This window comes from Dama dama, chromosome 24 (assembly GCF_033118175.1).
Source record: "Dama dama isolate Ldn47 chromosome 24, ASM3311817v1, whole genome shotgun sequence".
Taxonomy (NCBI): domain Eukaryota; kingdom Metazoa; phylum Chordata; class Mammalia; order Artiodactyla; family Cervidae; genus Dama; species Dama dama.
In genome coordinates this window covers 7,782,075-7,800,222 of record NC_083704.1, presented here as the reverse complement: position 1 = coordinate 7,800,222, position 18,148 = coordinate 7,782,075, and the positions used below count along the sequence as shown (strand labels likewise).

The following is an 18,148-nucleotide window of genomic DNA, read 5'->3' as shown; positions in this document are numbered from 1 at the left end:
CTGGTGGTGAGTGGTCCTGTTAGAGCCGGAGGCTGGAGAAACATGCGGTGCCGTCCTGTGTGGACGCTGCCCCCTACTGGCCAGGGTTGCCCTTTACACGGGTTTTCAGTAGTTTCAAACATTTTAAAGTATTAACTGCATATTATAGGCAGAAAAATTCAAGTAGAATATCAAGAAAGCTCTCAAAGGAAAAGCTTGTTTTCTCTCACTTTCCAAAAGCAACTTTCTAGAAGTAAACTTTTTACTCCTTTGTTTTTTAAGATATTTTGTTAGTCAGTGCCATTACATTTCTGCATACTTTTATAATGTTATTTCTAAGTTTATTATCTTTAGTGAAATAGAGTAGTGATTCTCGCTGCCTGAGACAGTGACTCTTAAAGGCTCGCCCAAGGACCTCTGTGTGGGGCCTGCAGGAGCCCCGCTCGCCCAGGTGTGCGCCTCTGCGAGGCGGGGTTGTCCTCACGGCCTTTGGGCAGAACCCCGTAAGCGGTACGCCGAGCTAGATAGAGGCGGGAGAGAGGGGTCCTCTGTTAGCCGCCCCCCGAAGAGATTTACAGGGACACACAGCAATGCTGCTCTTCTCACTTAATCTTACGTTCTTTGGAAATTACAGCTTTCCAGTAAAAGTATACTGTTTATATTACCTTGTAAGGCGTTTATTATTTTGAAATGAATTAAGAATAGCTATTTAAAATTTTTCTTTTCATTTCTAATGTGGGTGAGTATCTATTTCCCATACACCTACCTGCCTATCTATTTGTATATCTCTCTAAGTATAGAATCCACATAAGCAAAAATATTTGGGAGGAGGGTCCTCCGTACTTGTTAGGAGTGAAAAGGGGTCTTTAGACCAAAAAGCTTGAGAGCGTCTGTCCTGAGGTTATATCTTTTATGAGGATTTACCCCCCACATTCCCTTCTCCCTTTCATCACTTGTTTTTTGGTTGGCTACATTTTATTGTTGTAAAGGTTACCCACATTTACACTCTCTTTGCTTCTTTGGTAAGTTAAATTATAGAAATGTAATTTCTATACATTCTATACACGTCCCCAATCAGTATTATGATGATATAAAAATACTCGCCGAGGACTAAGCGTGAGATCAGACTGTGTGGAGGCAGAAACACACCTCATTTCCCAAGCTCCTACTGTTTTAGAATAATAGCCCGATAAATTTTCTTAATATCTGTTAACTTCTCTTTTTAAAAAAGTACATTTACATGTTCCACTTTTTCTTGTATTGCTAAATGAATTTTTTTATATTGCTAAAAGGATTCCTTGAGTAGTTTTTGCATGTATGGTACCATAATTAGTGAACTTTCAGAGTTCTCGCATGGTGCAAATTACTCTCATATTTGTTTAATAGATGGCTGTTCATTTCAAGGTTCAAATGTGTTTTTCTTTGAGTCTTAAAGTTGTTGTTGCTTAAAGATCAGTGGAGTGGTTCTGATAACAGATGTGATATCTATTTGGTGTTTGTATCTTCACAAGCATTTTTTTTTTTTTACCATTCTCGAAGCTACCAAAATGTCGTTTGTGCTCATAGTGTTCTGTGGTTTCACCATCGTACTTAGGTAGATAGATAGGTACTTTTTAATTTACCCTGCTTGCCTCTCTGTGCATCCTTTTACTCTGGAAACTTGAGCCTTGACTATGGGAATATTTTTCAGCTGTTTATTTCCTCTTTTGTTTTCTCTTAGATGTTTCTTCACTTTCAAGTAGACAGATGTTAGACCTCCTGGATACATTGTTACATTCCTCTTCTCTACTCTCACTGTTAAAGTTTCCCCTATTTTCCTTATCATTTTAATGATCTCTTTAGTTTTGTCAAAATCAGTATTCTAAAATTCTTTTAAATTATTTTGATAATTATATCTGTAATTTTTTTCATTCTGGTTATTCATTTTTTCCTAGCATTCTACAGTTGCTTTATGGATTAGATATTTTCTTGGGATTCCCTGAGGGTACTGATGCAACTTTTGACGTGTTTTCTTCTCTTCCGCTGTCCTTAGTTAAGCACGTACAAGGTTGTTTAGTAGGGAGTGAGTGTGATTCTCCGCTGGCCGGCGGTTAGGTCTCCTTTCCTCAGAGGTCTCTCCCTGGGTGAGTGTCAGTGTGGTGTTTGCGTCAGTTTTGCGTCCTTCCTGGGGAAGACCTGGGCATGGGCTCATAGGCAGTTTGGGATCCCACTTCCTGCTGAAGTAATGAGAACATTCGTTTGGGGAGTGGTGTTTATTTATTATACATATTCAGTAAATGGTGCTGCTTATCAGTCACTGTAGGGGTAGGACAGTGATAATCACGGCTAACACTTTCTGAGTGGTTTAATATGTACCTTGTGCTTTTCTGAGTATTCTATGAGTTTGAAGTTTTTTAACCTTCAAGACAGTCTGATGCAGAAGCTGAAACAAAGAGAGGTTAAGTCTCAGTAAGAGGTTAAAAGGGCTTTTAAGCCAAATAGTCTGATTGTGGTGCCTGTACTCTTAACCCTGGAACATAGTCCCTTCTTAGAAGAGAGCATGTAGAAGACGATTCTTCAAGAAGGTTATTGTATACTAGCGCTTTTCTTGTTTATAGAAAAGTTCAGTGTCATCGCTGAAGTGCGTGTGATCACCATTATCACAAGTCTCATCACTGACTGAGTGTGAAGCTCAGTCATGTGCGACTCTTTGTGACCCCATGGACTGTAGTCCTCCAGGCTCCTCTGTCCGTGGGATTCTCCAGGCAAGAAGACTGGAGTGGGTTGCCATTTCGTCCTCCCGGGGATCTTCCTGACCCAGAGATTGAACACCCATCTCCTGTGTCTCTTGCAGTGCAGGCAGATTCTTTACCAGTGAGCCATCGGGAACCCCCTGTCATCACTGAAAGATCTTTTAAGTCTATCTCATAGGAACTCACAATGTTTTTATGTATCTTTGATGTGAAATTGCTTTAGTTGCATGAGTTCTAATTGTGGTCATTTTACTTCCAGTTCATTCCAATGCCTGTTCTATATGGCGTTTTCCTTTATATGGGAGTTTCCTCATTAAAAGGAATCCAGGCAAGTCGTAAGCATTTAATGATTTTGTAGAAAAGCTTAAAACATTTTACATTTGCAAAGATTGTTTTTGTGATGTATTCTCAGCTCTGATATTTTGGGCACAGATTAACTATTGGCTTCAAATCCACATTTTCTAAATAATTATTGTTGTACATTTTTTTCCCCTGAAAGTGACATCATGACCTGTGTCCTTACATATTTTAATTGAAGCTAATGAAAAGTAACTATCAATGAAGGCCAATATAGTAAGAGGGGGGATTAAAAGGATTGGAATGGGGAAAAAAGGGCTGTCCCTGGCATCTTGGAACAGCAGTTTCAGTTGCTGAAAAGGAAATGCAGGTATTAGTTTTCTATAACCACGGCAACACCTGCCGTTTGCGTGGGGCAGTACAGTTCATAGAGCCTAGTACTAGGCGATTTTCTGTTATCCTCAAAACAACCTTGGGAAGCAGGAAAGGAAGAAGTGCTGATTTTGCAAATTGTGGAGCAGAAATAGCCTCACTGAAGCTTCCTAACTGAGCAGCGGGGCGCAGGTTAGACGCCAGTCTCCTCACCGCCCCGTGCTGTCTCACTGCGGCGTTTCGTGGGCAGGCTGGGGGAGCGCGTTGGGATCCGTGTGCGTCCGGCCCTCGCGTGGGACGTGCAGCTGCCCAGGCGGCGCTGGCGCCGCTCCCGGCCGCAGACGGCGTGTGGTCCCAGCTGCCGGCTCCGGGGCACCGGGCGTCTCAGACGCAGCAGCCTGACTTGCTCATACAGTCCAGGGTCTGCCTTCCTGTGGTCAAGAGCCGATCTCATTAACTCACTTAATTGTTTTGCAACAGTTTTGTGAGGTGTGTAGGGCTGCTCTTATTCCCAGTTTATAAATGAGGAAATTAAAGCTCAAAGAGACCCAGGAAACAGCTCATGGTTTCTGTTTCATTTGGTGAAAACTTGGTGACTGTTACCTCAGGTTATTTTCATAAAAATTGGGCATGTTAGATCTAGAAAGAACTTTAGGAGATTGTTACTCTCTTATTTTACATATTAGAAAAAGAAGTCAAAGAGATTAGATGAGTTGTGTGTTTTTCCATAGATAAATTTGTGGAACTAGTTTAATTCCCCAATTTAAAACATGTTGACTTGAGTTTCTGATTCATGAATCACATTCGTTCAAATGGTTGCCTTGATTTTTTTCTCCTGGATGAAGATGTTGTCAACTGAAACACTCCTATGTTATCGGGACATATTAGCACCAGGGAAGTTACCCTGAAGTAGATAGAGTTTCTTTTCCTAAGTAGCAGAAATGCCATTTTTGTAAAAAATGTTCTCCTGTTCTGTTTTCCACTTGATACCCAGTTCTTTGACCGTATTAAGCTGTTTGGCATGCCGGCCAAGCACCAGCCCGACCTGATCTACCTGCGTTACGTGCCGCTCTGGAAGGTGCACGTCTTCACCGTCGTCCAGCTCACCTGCCTGGTCCTCCTGTGGGTGATAAAAGCCTCCGCTGCTGCAGTCGTTTTCCCCATGATGGTGAGTCTTTTTTTCAGACTTTATTACTAATTATTAATATAACGTCTTTGTGTGTTGATAGCAGTTGTCTTTATTAACATTTATAATTAACTTTGAGAAAAGGATTTCAGGAACCTCAGATGTTTTGAAATGTGAGTTAGCCCTTTCTGGCTAAGAAACCCATCATTTTCAAAATTGAATTTTGCTTGTCATTTTCTAATTTTGTTTTTATTTTTAGTCCTAGGGTGTAGAACAATGTGTTGTATTTTTAAACAACTTCAGAGTTTAGGACGTTTATGAAACAAATATTAGCCTGACCTAAAAGCAGAGCAACCAGAACACATGTGTCTTTAATAGGCTATTTCAATACATCTTTTTTAGAAATCGATAGATCCAGAAGTTAAAAAGTGATACAGATTATAGATGATGTTAATAAGAATCAATATAATTCATTAAATTATCACGTTACAAAATTGCACTTTGCAAATAGAGACTATTCATCCTTTTGCAAATATTATGTAAAAGTTGATTTATATACTTGGCCACAGAGAAAATCTTTGAAAATTATACAGGTAATATTCCTTGATTGCAAATAAATTACAAATGAATATTAAAAAGCCACTAAAAAATATTCAGTATTTAGAGACTAAATTCTGAACTAAGCCCGAGGTGGAAAACTGAGTTTTAAAAAAAACAAAACCCATTGAGGAGATATTGAAATAAATAACTTTTTATCTATGAGATAGAGGTAAAGTTATACATGTAGGAAAATGTACAGCCTTCATTGCCCTTATTTTTCAAGAAGACTTAAATGCAACTAAGTTTTTGTTTGTAAAGATCAAGAATGGATAACTCGTTTCTAATAAGTAAAATATACAAGATAAAGAAAGAGAAAAAATACATAACCACAGCTGTGGTTTGAGAGGTTTTAAGACAGTAGTACACAAGTCTATACCAATATATGAACATCTAGAGTAGAAGTCAATAAACTTTTATGTAAAGGGTCAGCTTTGAAGGCCACTAGACTATTATATAGACACTTACATAACAAGAGAGAAATTTCCACAGTTTTTACTAATAAAATTCAAAATGTAGTTGTACAGCTTTTTTTTTTTTAAATGAAAGACTGCCAATGAGAAGGGAATTTTTCATTTGGGACAGTATATCACTTAATTGGAGTTAGTTAAAAGTTACTGTTCCTCTCATCAGATTAGATCTAAATGCTCATCTGTAAAAGCTATTCTTAGCTCCTAAGCCATACAAAACAGGCGGTGGAATGGATTTATCCTGAGGGCTTGTGGTTTGCCTACCCCTGACATAGAGGGAGAAGCCCACTGTTTACTAGTGCTAACGGTATGAACTGAAAGTTCTGACTGTGATATAAGATGAGAGTAATATAATATTTGGTACAATGAGACAATAGTATTATTTGTATACGTGTTAACCCAAATGACTCAGAAAAGACTAAAATCTCTTAATAGAATTAGTAAGAATTTTGTTAAGGTAGCTGTATACAAGAAAACATGATAACCAGTATACAGGCTCTATCTTAGTAATAATGCTATAAAAGTGAAATGAAAAAAACTGTACTCATGAGGTTGACCAAAAACTATAAAATAGTTAATAAATTGAAAAGGAGATACTTATTTAAAGAGAAAAAGAGTATAGTAATATTTGTATTAGTTTCTTAGAGCTGGTAAAGTATCACAGACTCATGGGCTTAAAGCGGCAGATCTGTCTCACAGTCCTGGAGGCCAGAAGGCAGAAACCGAGGTCTGGCCAGGGCCCTGCTGCCCCGACGCCTGCAGGGGGCTCCCCCTCTGCCTCTCCCGGCCTCTGCGGACAGCCTTTGGCGCCCCTTGGCCTGCAGTTGCCTCACTCTGGTCTGCCCCTTTGGTGGCTTGTGCTGGGTGGTCACTGTGTCGGCATATGACCAGTTGAGCACAGCGCTAGCGTGCTGCACAAGGAACCCTTTCTCTCCACTGTGACCTCTTCTTCATTAATTACACCTGCAGCCACCCTGTTTCTAAAGAAAATCTCATTATGAGGTGCTAGGAGCTGGTACTTACATGTTTTCCAGAGGGACACAAGTCAACCCTTAACAATATTGCAGGACGTAAAATTAAGACCTGAACAGATAGAAACATACACCGTATTCTTTGTTTTGGGTACTTCTTAGTATTATTAAAATATCACTTGCAAGTATGAAGTTTACTAATTTTATTTGCATGTATATTTGTGTGTTTGGGGCAGAAGGGTGGTATCAGTGAGAACTGGGTAATTTTAAAGTTCATAGAGAAAAATAGATGCCAGAGCTACAACATGGATGGTGGAAATATTCTGTGTCCTACTGGAATGTGGGTTACAAGAGTATATGTATTTTTCAGAAGCATCAAACTGTATATATGATATTTTTAGATATGTAAATTATATATTAAAGTAAAATATAGTTGTAATAAATATCAGAGAATAACAAAACAAAGGTCATTATAGTTCAGAATTCCTGGTTGGGTCAAGGGTTGAAAGACCTGACTCTGTGCTAATGCCATAGTGTTTTGATAACTGAATATTTATAAGTTGTCATCAAGTCAGCATGGCTAACACAGTAGGAAATCTCATAAGAACTGACAAATAGATCTGAAGACAGGACTAATGACTTCAGAAATTTATCAGAATATATGAGAATTTACCACCTGAATAACATAAGTGGGTTATTTCATTAAAGGCAGTAAATTCACTTAAATGGAAAAATAATAAAAGATTAGACTAAAAAGTTAGACTATTTTACTAGGAGCTAAATAAAGTTGCTGAGTGAGTGAATGAAGTTTGCTCAGTCATGTCCAACTCTTCAACCCCATGGACTATACAGTCCTTGGAATTCTCCAGGTCAGAATACTAGAGTGGGTAGCCTTTTCCTTCTCCAGGGGATCTTCCCAACCCAGGGATTAAACCCAGGCCCCCTGCATTGCAAGCAGATTCTTTATCAGCTGAGCCACAAGGGAAGCTCAAATAAAGTTGCTATGTAATATCATATTCTGAAAGAAATAGTAAATCAATTCACAATTTAAATGTTAAAGCAAGTTATAGTAAAAATTTAGAATATAATTGAGTAGTTGAAGATAATTTTTCAAAGAAGGTAGGGAAATCTAACAGTGAAAGAAAGATGACATTTTTGACTACATGATAATAGTTTTGTATGTCCTTAGTAAAATCAGATTGTGAACTGGGAGAAAATATTTGTTACATATAAGACAGAAAGTTTCTATCCAAACTACACAGAACTTTTAGGAATTCATGAGCAGAAGTCAGTTGAAAACCAACTGGAAAAAAAGGCAAAAGGTAAGAAACAGTAAGAACAGAAGATGGGAAACCAGGCAGAATGCTCTTGGACATAAATTGCAGCAATGTCTGTTTAGATCTACTTCCTAGAGTAATGAAAATAAAAACAAATAAACAAAGGAGACCTAATCAAACTTACAAACTTTTGACAGTGAAGGAAACCGTAAACAGAACAAAAAGACAACCCATAGAATGGGAGAAAATATTAGCAAATGATGTGACTGTCAAGGGGTTAACCTCCAGAGTACCCAAACAGTTCATGCAGCTCAATATCAAAGAAGCAAACACCCCAGATCTAAATAAACATTTCTCTAAAGAAAACATGTCACAGATGGCCAGAAAGCACATGAAAAGATGTTTAACATCGCTCATTATTGCGCTGGTGTTCAGTTGTGTCCGACTCTTTGTGACCCCGTGGACTGTAGCCTGCAGGGTCCTCTGTCCATTGAATTTTTCCAGCAATAATACTGGAGTGGGTTGCCATTTCCTGTTCCAGGAGATCATTCCAACCCAGGGATTGAACGGTGTCTCTTGCATTGGCAGATGGATTCCTTACCACTGCGCCACCTGGGAAGCTAATTATTAGAGAAATGCAAATCAAAACTACAGTGAGGTATCTCCTCACACTGGTTAGAATGGCCTTCATCAAGAAGCCTACAAACAAGAAATGCTGGAGGACTTCTTGTGGTCCAGTGGTTTAAAAAAAAAAAAAAAATTCACCTGCCAGTGCAGGGCACGTGGGTTCAATCCCTGGTCTGGGAAGATGCCACATGTTGCAGAGCAACTGAAACTTGTGCGCCACAACTTCTGAAGCCTTCCCACCCTAGAGCTCAGACTCCTCAGCAGGCACCACAACTAGAGAAAACCCGTGCACAGCAATGGAGACCCGGCACAGCCAAAAACAAACAGTTTTAAAAAGTGCTAGAGAGGGTGTGGCGAGGAGGGCGCCTTCCTACAGTGTTGACGGGAATGTAAACTGGGGCAGCCACTATGGGGATTCCTTAAACAGCCAGAGCTGCCATATGATCCAGCAGTCCCTGGGCATATATCCAGACAGAAACTATAATTCAAAAAGATACATACACCCCTGTGTCCATAACAGCACTATCCACAGTAGCCAAGACTTGGAAACAGCCCAAACGGCCATTGACAGAGAAATGGAAAAGAAGATGTGGTGCATATATACAATGGAATATTATTCAGCCATAAAAAGAGCAAAATAGTACCACTTGCAGCCACATGGATGGACCTAGACATTATCATACTAAGTGAAATAAGTCAGACAGAGTCAGATATCATTAGATACCACTTATTTGTGGAATCTTAAAAAGAAAAAAAAGATGCAAAGAAACTTACTTACAAACCAGAAACAGACTCACAAGCATAGAAAACAAATTTACCATTGCCAAAGGGGACAGGTGATGGGGAGGGATAAATTAGGAGTTTGGGATTAACATATATACACTACTATGTATGAAATAAAGAAACAGCAAGGTCCTACTGTACAGTACGGGGAATAACTCAGTATTCTATATGCGAGAAGAATCCGAAAAAGAATAGATGCATGTGTGTGTATAACTTACACTTTGCTGTACACCAGAAAATAATACAACACTGTATCAACTCTACTCAAATATAAAATAAAAAGTGTTAAAAAGTAAAAAAAAAAAATAAAATAAAATTCCCAGTGAACAGTTGAAAACATCTTCAACCTTTAGCCCACCAGGCTCCTCTGCCATGGGATTTTCCATGCAAGAATACTGCAGTGAGTTGTCATTTCCTTCTCCAGAGGATCTTCCCAACCCAGGGATCGAACCTGCATCTCCGGTAGCTCCTGTATTGGCAGGCAGGTTCTTTGCCAGCTGAGCCACTGGGGAAGCTCTTAACACCAAAGAAAAGCAAATTAAAGAATATTGTGTCTTTTTCACAAACGTAATTTGTAGAGTAAAACCTGATGCTGGAAAGTGGGTTCTCTAATGCCTTGTTGAAGAGATTTTAAATATTATATAATATTTATAATATATAATATTAAATATTATATAATGTAAAGTCATCATAAAAAGTAATAATCTTGTTTGTGAAGATAATCATTATCTGCTTTATAATTTTATACAGAATTCAAGGGACTTATATAGGGAAAGGCTAAAAATATAATTTTCTTTATATCTTTGAGCAGAAAGTTGAAAAAGATAAATAGGTGACTAAGCTTCTTTGAAATAAGATGATGTGTAAAGTAATTTTAAAATAAAATATATGTGCTTTTTTATTTATGATTTGATAAATACTTTTTGATAAATAATTTTTAGATATTACTGAATATTCTCTCCCTTACTTTTTTAAAGGTTCTTGCATTAGTCTTTGTTCGCAAACTCATGGATCTATGTTTCACAAAGAGAGAGCTTAGTTGGCTTGATGATCTCATGCCAGAAAGTAAGAAAAAGAAAGAAGACGACAAAAAGAAAAAAGAGAAAGAGGTAAAAAAAAAATGAATTTCAAATGTACACTATTTACTTACTGTTTAATATTTTGTACCAAGCAGCAAACACTATTATAGTCACTTCAGTGGGAATCAACTCCTAAGAACCTTATTATTAAAAAGTGTTCAGTTTAGTTCAGTTCAGTTGCTCAGTCGTGTCTGACTCTTTGCGACCCCGTGGACTGCAGCACGCCAGACCTCGCTGTCCATCCCCAACTCCCGGAGTTTACTTAAACTCATGTCGATTGAGTCAGTGATGCCTTCCAACCATCTCATCCTCTGTCGTCCCCTTCTCCTCCTGCCCTCAGTCTTTCCCAGCATCAGGGTCTTTTCAAATGAGTCCACTCTTCGCGTCAGGTGGCCAAAGCATTGGAGTTTCAGCTTCAGCACCAGTCCTTCCAATGAATATTCAGGACTGATTTCCTTTAGGATGGACTGGTTGGATCTCCTTGCAGTCCAAGGGACTCTCAAGAGTCTTCTCCAACACCACAGTTCAAAAGCATCAATTCTTTGGTGCTCAGCTTTCTTTATAGTCCAACTCTCACATCCATACATGACTACTGGAAAAAACATAGCCTTGATTAGATGGACCTTGTTGGCAAAGTAATGTCTTTGCTTTTTAATATGCTGTCTAGGTTGGTCATAGCTTTTCTTCCAAGGAACAAGCATCTTGTAATTTCATGGCTGTAGTCACCAGCTGCAGTGATTTTGGAGCCCAAAAATATAAAGTCTGTCACTGTTTCCATTGTTTTCCCATCTATTTGCCATGAAGTGATGGAACCAGATGCCATGATCTTAGTTTTGTGAATGTTGAGTTTTAAGCCAACTTTTTCACCCTCCTCTTACACTTTCATCAAGAAGCTCTTTAGTTCTTCTTCACTTTCTGCCATAAGGGTGGTGTCATCTGCATATCTGAGGTTATTGATATTTCTCCCCTCAATCTTGATTCCAGCCTGCGCTTCTTCCAGCCCAGCGTTTCTCATGATGTACTCTGCATATAAGTTAAATAAGCAGGGTGACAATGTACAGCCTTGATGTACTCCTTTCCCAATTTGGAACCAGTCTGTTGTTCCATGTCCAGTTCTAACTGTTGCTTCCTGACCTGTATACAGATTTCTCAAAAGGCAGGTCAGATGGTCTGGTATTCCCATCTCTTTCAGAATTTTCCACAGTTTATTGTGATCCACACAGTCAAAGACTTTGGCATAGTCAATAAAGCAGAAATAGATGTTTTTCTGGACCTCCCTTACTTTTTTGATGATCCAGCAGATGTTGGCAATTTGATCTCTGGTTCCTCTGCCTTTTCTAAATCCAGCTTGAACATCTGGAAGTTCACGTTTCATGTATTGTTGAAGCCTGGCTTAGAGAATTTTGAGCATTACTTTAAAAAGTGTGCATAGTTTTATTATTCCCAGTTTACAAAAAAGGAAACAGAGAGAGAAATTAGTAAGCAGATTGTCCTAAACACGGACTCTTACCCATTTTACCAACTTGCCGTCAGCCCTTACACAGAGATACTTTAAAAAAAATTACATATGTATATAAATCAACAGTCAGAAGAATTTACCAGTATTAAAACATAGATAACACAGAATAATTCTACATCACAGTCTTCCATCTAACATAACCTTAAATGTGCATGAGTACATTTTAGCATTCATTTTAATTTTAACAGCATTTTAATAATATGGCATATGTAAGGACAAAAGTGACATTAAGTAGATTATCTTTTTATAGAAAATGTAGTAAAATTTTAGTTTTTATATTCAGTATTATGTACCCTTAGTTGATTTGTATACTGAGATTTACATGAATAGTCTATACTGAATTTGAATTTTTTAACAACCAGTTTGGTACTGCAACCTATTATGAAGGGCACACAGACACTTGAGTTATGTAGCGTAGATGATTCCGTTGATTTCAGCGCCTCACTTCATTTTCCCAGTCAAAATATTGTTTGAAAAATCAAAGATAAGATAACACATTTTTAAAAGTTGTGGTCCTATTTAAATAGAACTCAAAATTGCTGAGTTGTTTTTTTTTTGTCTAAGTTTTGAGAGAAATCAGCACAATTTATAACTTGTGTTGCGTAGTGTTTATGGAAAAGCATTTATTAAAGTTGCAGACAAATGCTTTTAGAAACTTGTTGGCATTTTTTCATGGTTTGATTTTTCAGTGCTGATTTATGGCAAAATTACTGGTTTTATGTTTACTTTTAAATAAAAATTGTGACTTTTTAATGAGGATACTAATTGTGAAACAGTTGAATTGAGTCTCCAAAATTTTTAAGAATTTTGTTTCGTTCAAGGCTATATATATCTGTAAATGTAAGCTTTTGATGATTTTCAAATAGGATATACTTTATTTATAAAATACTTAGGTAAACTTGCTTGCTTATTACTTCCTGTATCACTTAGAATAAGGTCATGTGCATATCACAGAACAAAAGTAGAGCTGCCTTAAACACTAGAGTTTTTTCTTTTTGTCCTGTAAGAGGAATTTTAAAAGTTAAAGTGACCTTGTGTGATGGTTCCAGAGTTGTCAGGAACTCTTGTTGGTTCCTCCCAGCCCAGCATAGACTTTCCATCCTCAGCATCCCTTGACAGGTTGGAGAGGCTGCTGACCGTGAGCTGTCACATTAAGCAGCGGAGTCAGAGACAGTGGGAGGCAGCAGCCCCACCATGCTACCCAGAAATGGCATCCAAGTGTATCACAGAGTTGCAGGGAGTGCTGAGAAATTTTAGGGTTAATTTCTTTTTAATCTTATATTGTTTTTGTTAAAACCAGGTGCATTGCCACCTCCAAGTTGTGGGATTTCTTTTAGTAAGACAGGCACTCTCTCTGTGTCTCCTGTACTGCCCCCTCTCCATCCTCATTATGATTGTGTCATGATTTGGGTTCGTGTTTCTTAGCTTAGGTGTTCTCAGCTTGAGGGGGTGGTCAGAAAAGGGGCTGCTACTGACAACTTATGGCCTCTTGTACATCCTCCATAGGCAGGACTGGCTCCCAGGACAAGCAGTTGTTTGGCCAAGTGAGGTTTTGCTTATATTGTGTTGTAATGAGAGCCATGAGATTTCACAGAGTTTTGTTGCTCGTTGTACATGGCGTGTGCGTGCTCAGTCATGTCTGATTCTTTGCAACCCCATGGACTGTACCCGGCCACGCTTCCCTGTCCATGGAATTTTCTAGGCAAGAATACTGGAGTGGGTTACCAATTCCTTCTCCAGGGGAATCTTTCCAACCCAGGGATTGAACCCGCATCTCTTGTGTCTCCTGCATTGGCAGGCAGATTCTTTACCACTTGGGCCACCTGGGAAGCCCCCCTCCCATTGTATAACTGTGTAATAGTTGATAATAAAATTTATGGAGACTTTCCTGGTAGCCCAGTGGTTAGGACTCTGCGCTTCCAGTAGTCAGAGAACTAGAATTCCATGTGCCATGTGGAGTGGCCAAGAGTAATGCTAATAGTAATAAATTTTGAAAATAAAATTTATGTAGCTAAATTTATATTTAAATAGTGCTAATGATTAACTCCCAGAAGTGGAAGTTATAACCCTTAAAAATTAGTCTTTACAAGTGATTATTTTCACCTTGTGTTACAAGTATGTATTCATAATAATAAAATGAAATTTTCAGTCATGGCAAGTTAAATAAATATTGTCAGTTTGGTTTGCTAATTCTTTAAGATGTTGATACATTAATTGGTCCTGGAAATATTCTGGGAAAAGTCATCTCTTCACGTCTGTTCTTTCAAGGAAGCTGAGCGAATGCTCCAAGCTGGTGAAGACACTGTGCATCTTCCATTTGAAGGGGGAAGCCTCCTGCAGATTCCAATGAAGGCGCTAAAATACAGGTGAGATGCAGCTTTGCATTTTAAAGTGTGCTTTATTTACACGTCAGGCACATGAATGGGCCATGCAGTGTGTCTCTAAAGTCATGATGCCTGCTTTTTAAACGATGACAAGCACTGCCCTTGACGTGGGGGCTGAAGGAGGGCTTCCCGCAGGTGGAGGAGGAAGTTGCTGTCTCCTTCCCCTCCCGCTGACAGCAGCAGGATGGAGCGGGCAGGGAGAGACTGTCCTGTCGTTCTCACTCCTTCTGTTTCAGTGAAGTTTAAACCCAGTCTTAGGGTACTCCCACGCTCTGAGTAGCACAACTGTATTTTTTTCCCTTGCCCTCATTATGATGGAGGTTGATGCCTGCTGGAAAATAACACTTGTAATCCATCTTTGGATGACCTTCCCATAGATGACTATGTTTAGAGGCCCTGAAACTCTCCTGCAGTTTTCAAAGGTATCATCTGCCCATTGCCAGTGAGGGCTCATACTAGGGAAAAATTAATGTTTATTATGTATAGTTTTATCATACATGATTTTGGCGATTTATTTTAAAATCTACGAACTAAACATAGAGGTTTGGAAATGTAAGCTTTTTTTCTTTTAGCTTTAGAAACTTCTATAATTTATTTACACATCTGATTCACCTATATATTTATTCTGTTTACAAATACCCATTTATAGTACAAAAATCAGTTTTAGAAGGTATATAGGTTCCTTCCTTGACCAGTTAATGGAAAATGTTGTTAATATCTAATTATCTTACTTCAACCTTTTTTCATTTTTAACTTTATAGAGGTCACATTTGGACTCTATATGTTGATTAGTTTTGACAAATGAATTCACAAGTAATTTTTCTCTAATACTTTTTACTATTTTTATCATGGGTATTCTTTGTCACCTGTCATGATTTCCCCTCAAATTTGTATATATCTTAAATGCCAAGTATAGACGTTTTGGTATATCCATGTACAGTTCTCTGCTTCTCTAGATTCTGTAACTGTTTGTTAAATGAATCAGTGTACTGAGTTTGTGCTAAAAAGAGTGTGCAAGTGAGAGTGTTAGTTGCTTAGTCGTGTCTGACTCTTTGCAACCCCGTGGACTGTGTGGTCCACCAGGCTCCTCTGTCTGTGGAATTCTCCAGGTAAGAATACTGGAGTGGGTTGCCATTCCCTTCTCCTGGGCATGTTCCCGACCCGGGGATAAAACGCAGGTCTCCTGCATTGGAGGCAGATTCTTCAGCGTCTGAGCCTCCAGGGAAGTCCAAAGAGTGTAGGAACTGCCGTGGTAGTTACTAGTGACTCAGCAGTTGGCTGAGATGTTGGCCACTTAATTTCTGTAGGTCCTGCATTAGCTTTTCCTTACCGTGATTACACATGAACCTTGACAAATTTAAGTGGAGTCCATACTTATACTTTCTGATATTTAACAAGAAGAATGGGTATACATACGTATATTTACTTTTGTCTAATGATGACATGAGCCATGATTAATGCCATTTTGCTTAAAACTTGAACATCCAAAGTACCAGGAATTGGCTGACCTGTTTGTCTGCCAGAACTTTAAGTCTGCTTTGGATTTGTTTGTTTGTGTGTGTGTTAGTCACTTAGTCATGTCCAACTCTGCGACCTCATGGACTGTAGCCCACTGGGCTACAGTGGAATTCTCCAGGCACAAATACTGGAGTGGGTAGCCATTCCCTTCTCCAAGCTTTGGATTATACGCCATAAAAATGAAGTAAGATAACTTAGCAACATAGGAAAGCATTTGGAAACCGTGAAGTCCTACAAAATATGAAAATAATTTATTGAATGTAGACAAAATTTTTTCCATCTAGTTTTTATTTTGGAAGGAAACAAAATGTCTACTTTCTTCGGAGGGGGAGTCTCAATTTCTGCTGATGGGAAAGTAGAGAAGTAGTAGAGAAGAAACATTTAGAAGCTAGAAAGTGTTTCAGGAATTTGTCTCTTCAATTATTGGAAGTTGGCAACTGAGCAAAGAAACCTTTTCTTGGGGTATACTGGGTTTCAGGTACCGCCATGGTGAATCTGGGTGTCCAAACGTGTGCGCTTGTGAAAACTTGACTTGGTGAAGCAGCCTTGGAGACTTTCCCGTGATTCTGTCACTCATTTCTGCAGTCTTACGTCATCAATGATGGGCAGACTTAACGTGTGAACAAAGGACTGCTCTATAGCCCTTTGTGACCTGGCTCTCACCACAGTGTTAATTTAACATCTATTTTGACATTTGTATTCATTGCTTGTTTGCATGAAATATTTTTCTTTGGGTGAAGCAAAAGGACTGGCAAGTGTATTTCTGTTAACTTCCTAGTACTTTCATGTAACTTGTGACTGACAACCTTAAGCCCCAGATTATTTATGGATGTCTTCATTACTGGACTTGGGGCCTTGAGGTAATTTCTGCAGTATTTCATAGAGACACAGTATAATTACGTTTGTTTCTTACAATGAAAGGAAGTGTTTTGTTCTTTGGATTTTGATAAATTTTATATACTAATAGTAACACTTTGAGGCTACCATATTACTGATAAAGTAATAATCAGCTAAAAGTGGTACAGACAAACCTTTTTGGTATTTTATCTGTTGAAGTATTTTAATTTCTAATTTTAAAGCGTCCCATTTCCCAGAATTCTTTTTAATGATTTTTAAAAACTATGGAAAAAATGTTTTAAATCCTAATTGTTACTTTTCTTTATGTACTTTGGATAGTTGTTTGCTGCAACTAAAATTTGTGCAGATTATGAAAGTTTTCTAATTGACTTGATGCTGTATCACTTTTTATATTTAAAAGCACATTAATATATTCTTTCCTGTTATTTTAATAGTATACTTATAGCCAAGATTATCACCTTTGGGCATCATTGCCAAGTTAATTAGTCTCATTCCTAGTTTTGATTATAAGGAAAGATGCAGTTCCCCATGAGACCTTTATTATAAAGAACTCCAAAGTACTGATATCTTGCTGGACCTTGGTTTAAGTGCATGGCAAAGAGTTTTCTCAATTTTAAGTTGATGAAAGCAAATATTATGTAGATAATAAGAATGACAGTATTAATGCTTTTGAAAGTACACAATACTAACCAGAAAGTGTATTTGTTCTTCAGTGTTGATCCCTCAGTTGTTAACATATCAGATGAAATGGCCAAAACTGCACAGTGGAAGGCACTGTCCATGAACACTGAGAATGCCAAAGTACCCAGACCTAACACGAGGTAGCTGTAACAATTTATGCATTTTCTAACTGTAGCGGCTTCTAGTTTACTTATGGATAGCTATTTAGAAAACCATTCAATTTAACTCAATTTACATAATTTATATTCTCCTTACTTAACAAAACCAACATTTTTTTTCTTCTTCTTTTCCTTCTTCCTTTCATCTGTCCATCATTTTTCTGTGTACTGGAGCAGATATGGGTACTGATTTTTTTTTGTTGTTATTTTTTACAGTTATAGTTGCCTACTTCAAAAAAAAGAATTGGTGTTATTTTTTAATAAAAATAAATATATACATATGGCATAAATATATAAAAGATAAGAAACCATATAAAGAAAAAAAATTACTAGGGGTTGAATACTAAAATAGAATACTGCCTCAATTATGCTCTGATGGTCCCCCCCAAAATATACCTTGTTTTGTTTTGTTTCAGCCTACTATATCTTCTGATTTTCCTAGAAGATACTTGTAAGAAATTTAATCCATGATTGTAAAGGCCATTTAGTTTTATAATGAACCATGTCTTACACAACTGTTTCATAACCTCTTAACGTTTCTTGTTATGTAATAACTTTTTCTTTCTTTCTCTCTAACTTTAAGACCTAAACTTCAGGAATTCTGACTTGATAATCATGAGTGCTTTAACCCCTCATGTCTCTGGAGAAATTAGATATTATCCTGTAGAACACTTAGTCATTCAGAGTCAACAGAAACTTATTTTGTGTATACTTCGTTGC

General features: G+C 38.0%; 1 protein-coding gene across 7 annotated transcripts in view; it reads left to right on the top strand.

The window, feature by feature from the left end:
- SLC4A7 (solute carrier family 4 member 7) overlaps positions 1–18,148 on the top strand; it is a 120,405-nt gene that overhangs the window by 97,168 nt on the left and 5,089 nt on the right. For 5 of the 7 annotated variants that reach the window (XM_061127642.1, XM_061127639.1, XM_061127645.1 and 2 more), the window contains 5 exons: positions 2,971–3,039; positions 4,375–4,548; positions 10,209–10,340; positions 14,098–14,195; positions 17,303–17,410. In XM_061127642.1, coding sequence (XP_060983625.1) covers positions 2,971–3,039; positions 4,375–4,548; positions 10,209–10,340; positions 14,098–14,195; positions 17,303–17,410 — 581 coding nt within the window. The remainder of the gene's footprint in view (positions 1–2,970; positions 3,040–4,374; positions 4,549–10,208; positions 10,341–14,097; positions 14,196–17,302; positions 17,411–18,148) is intronic. The other 2 variants (XM_061127640.1, XM_061127643.1) reach the window with 1 other exon arrangement.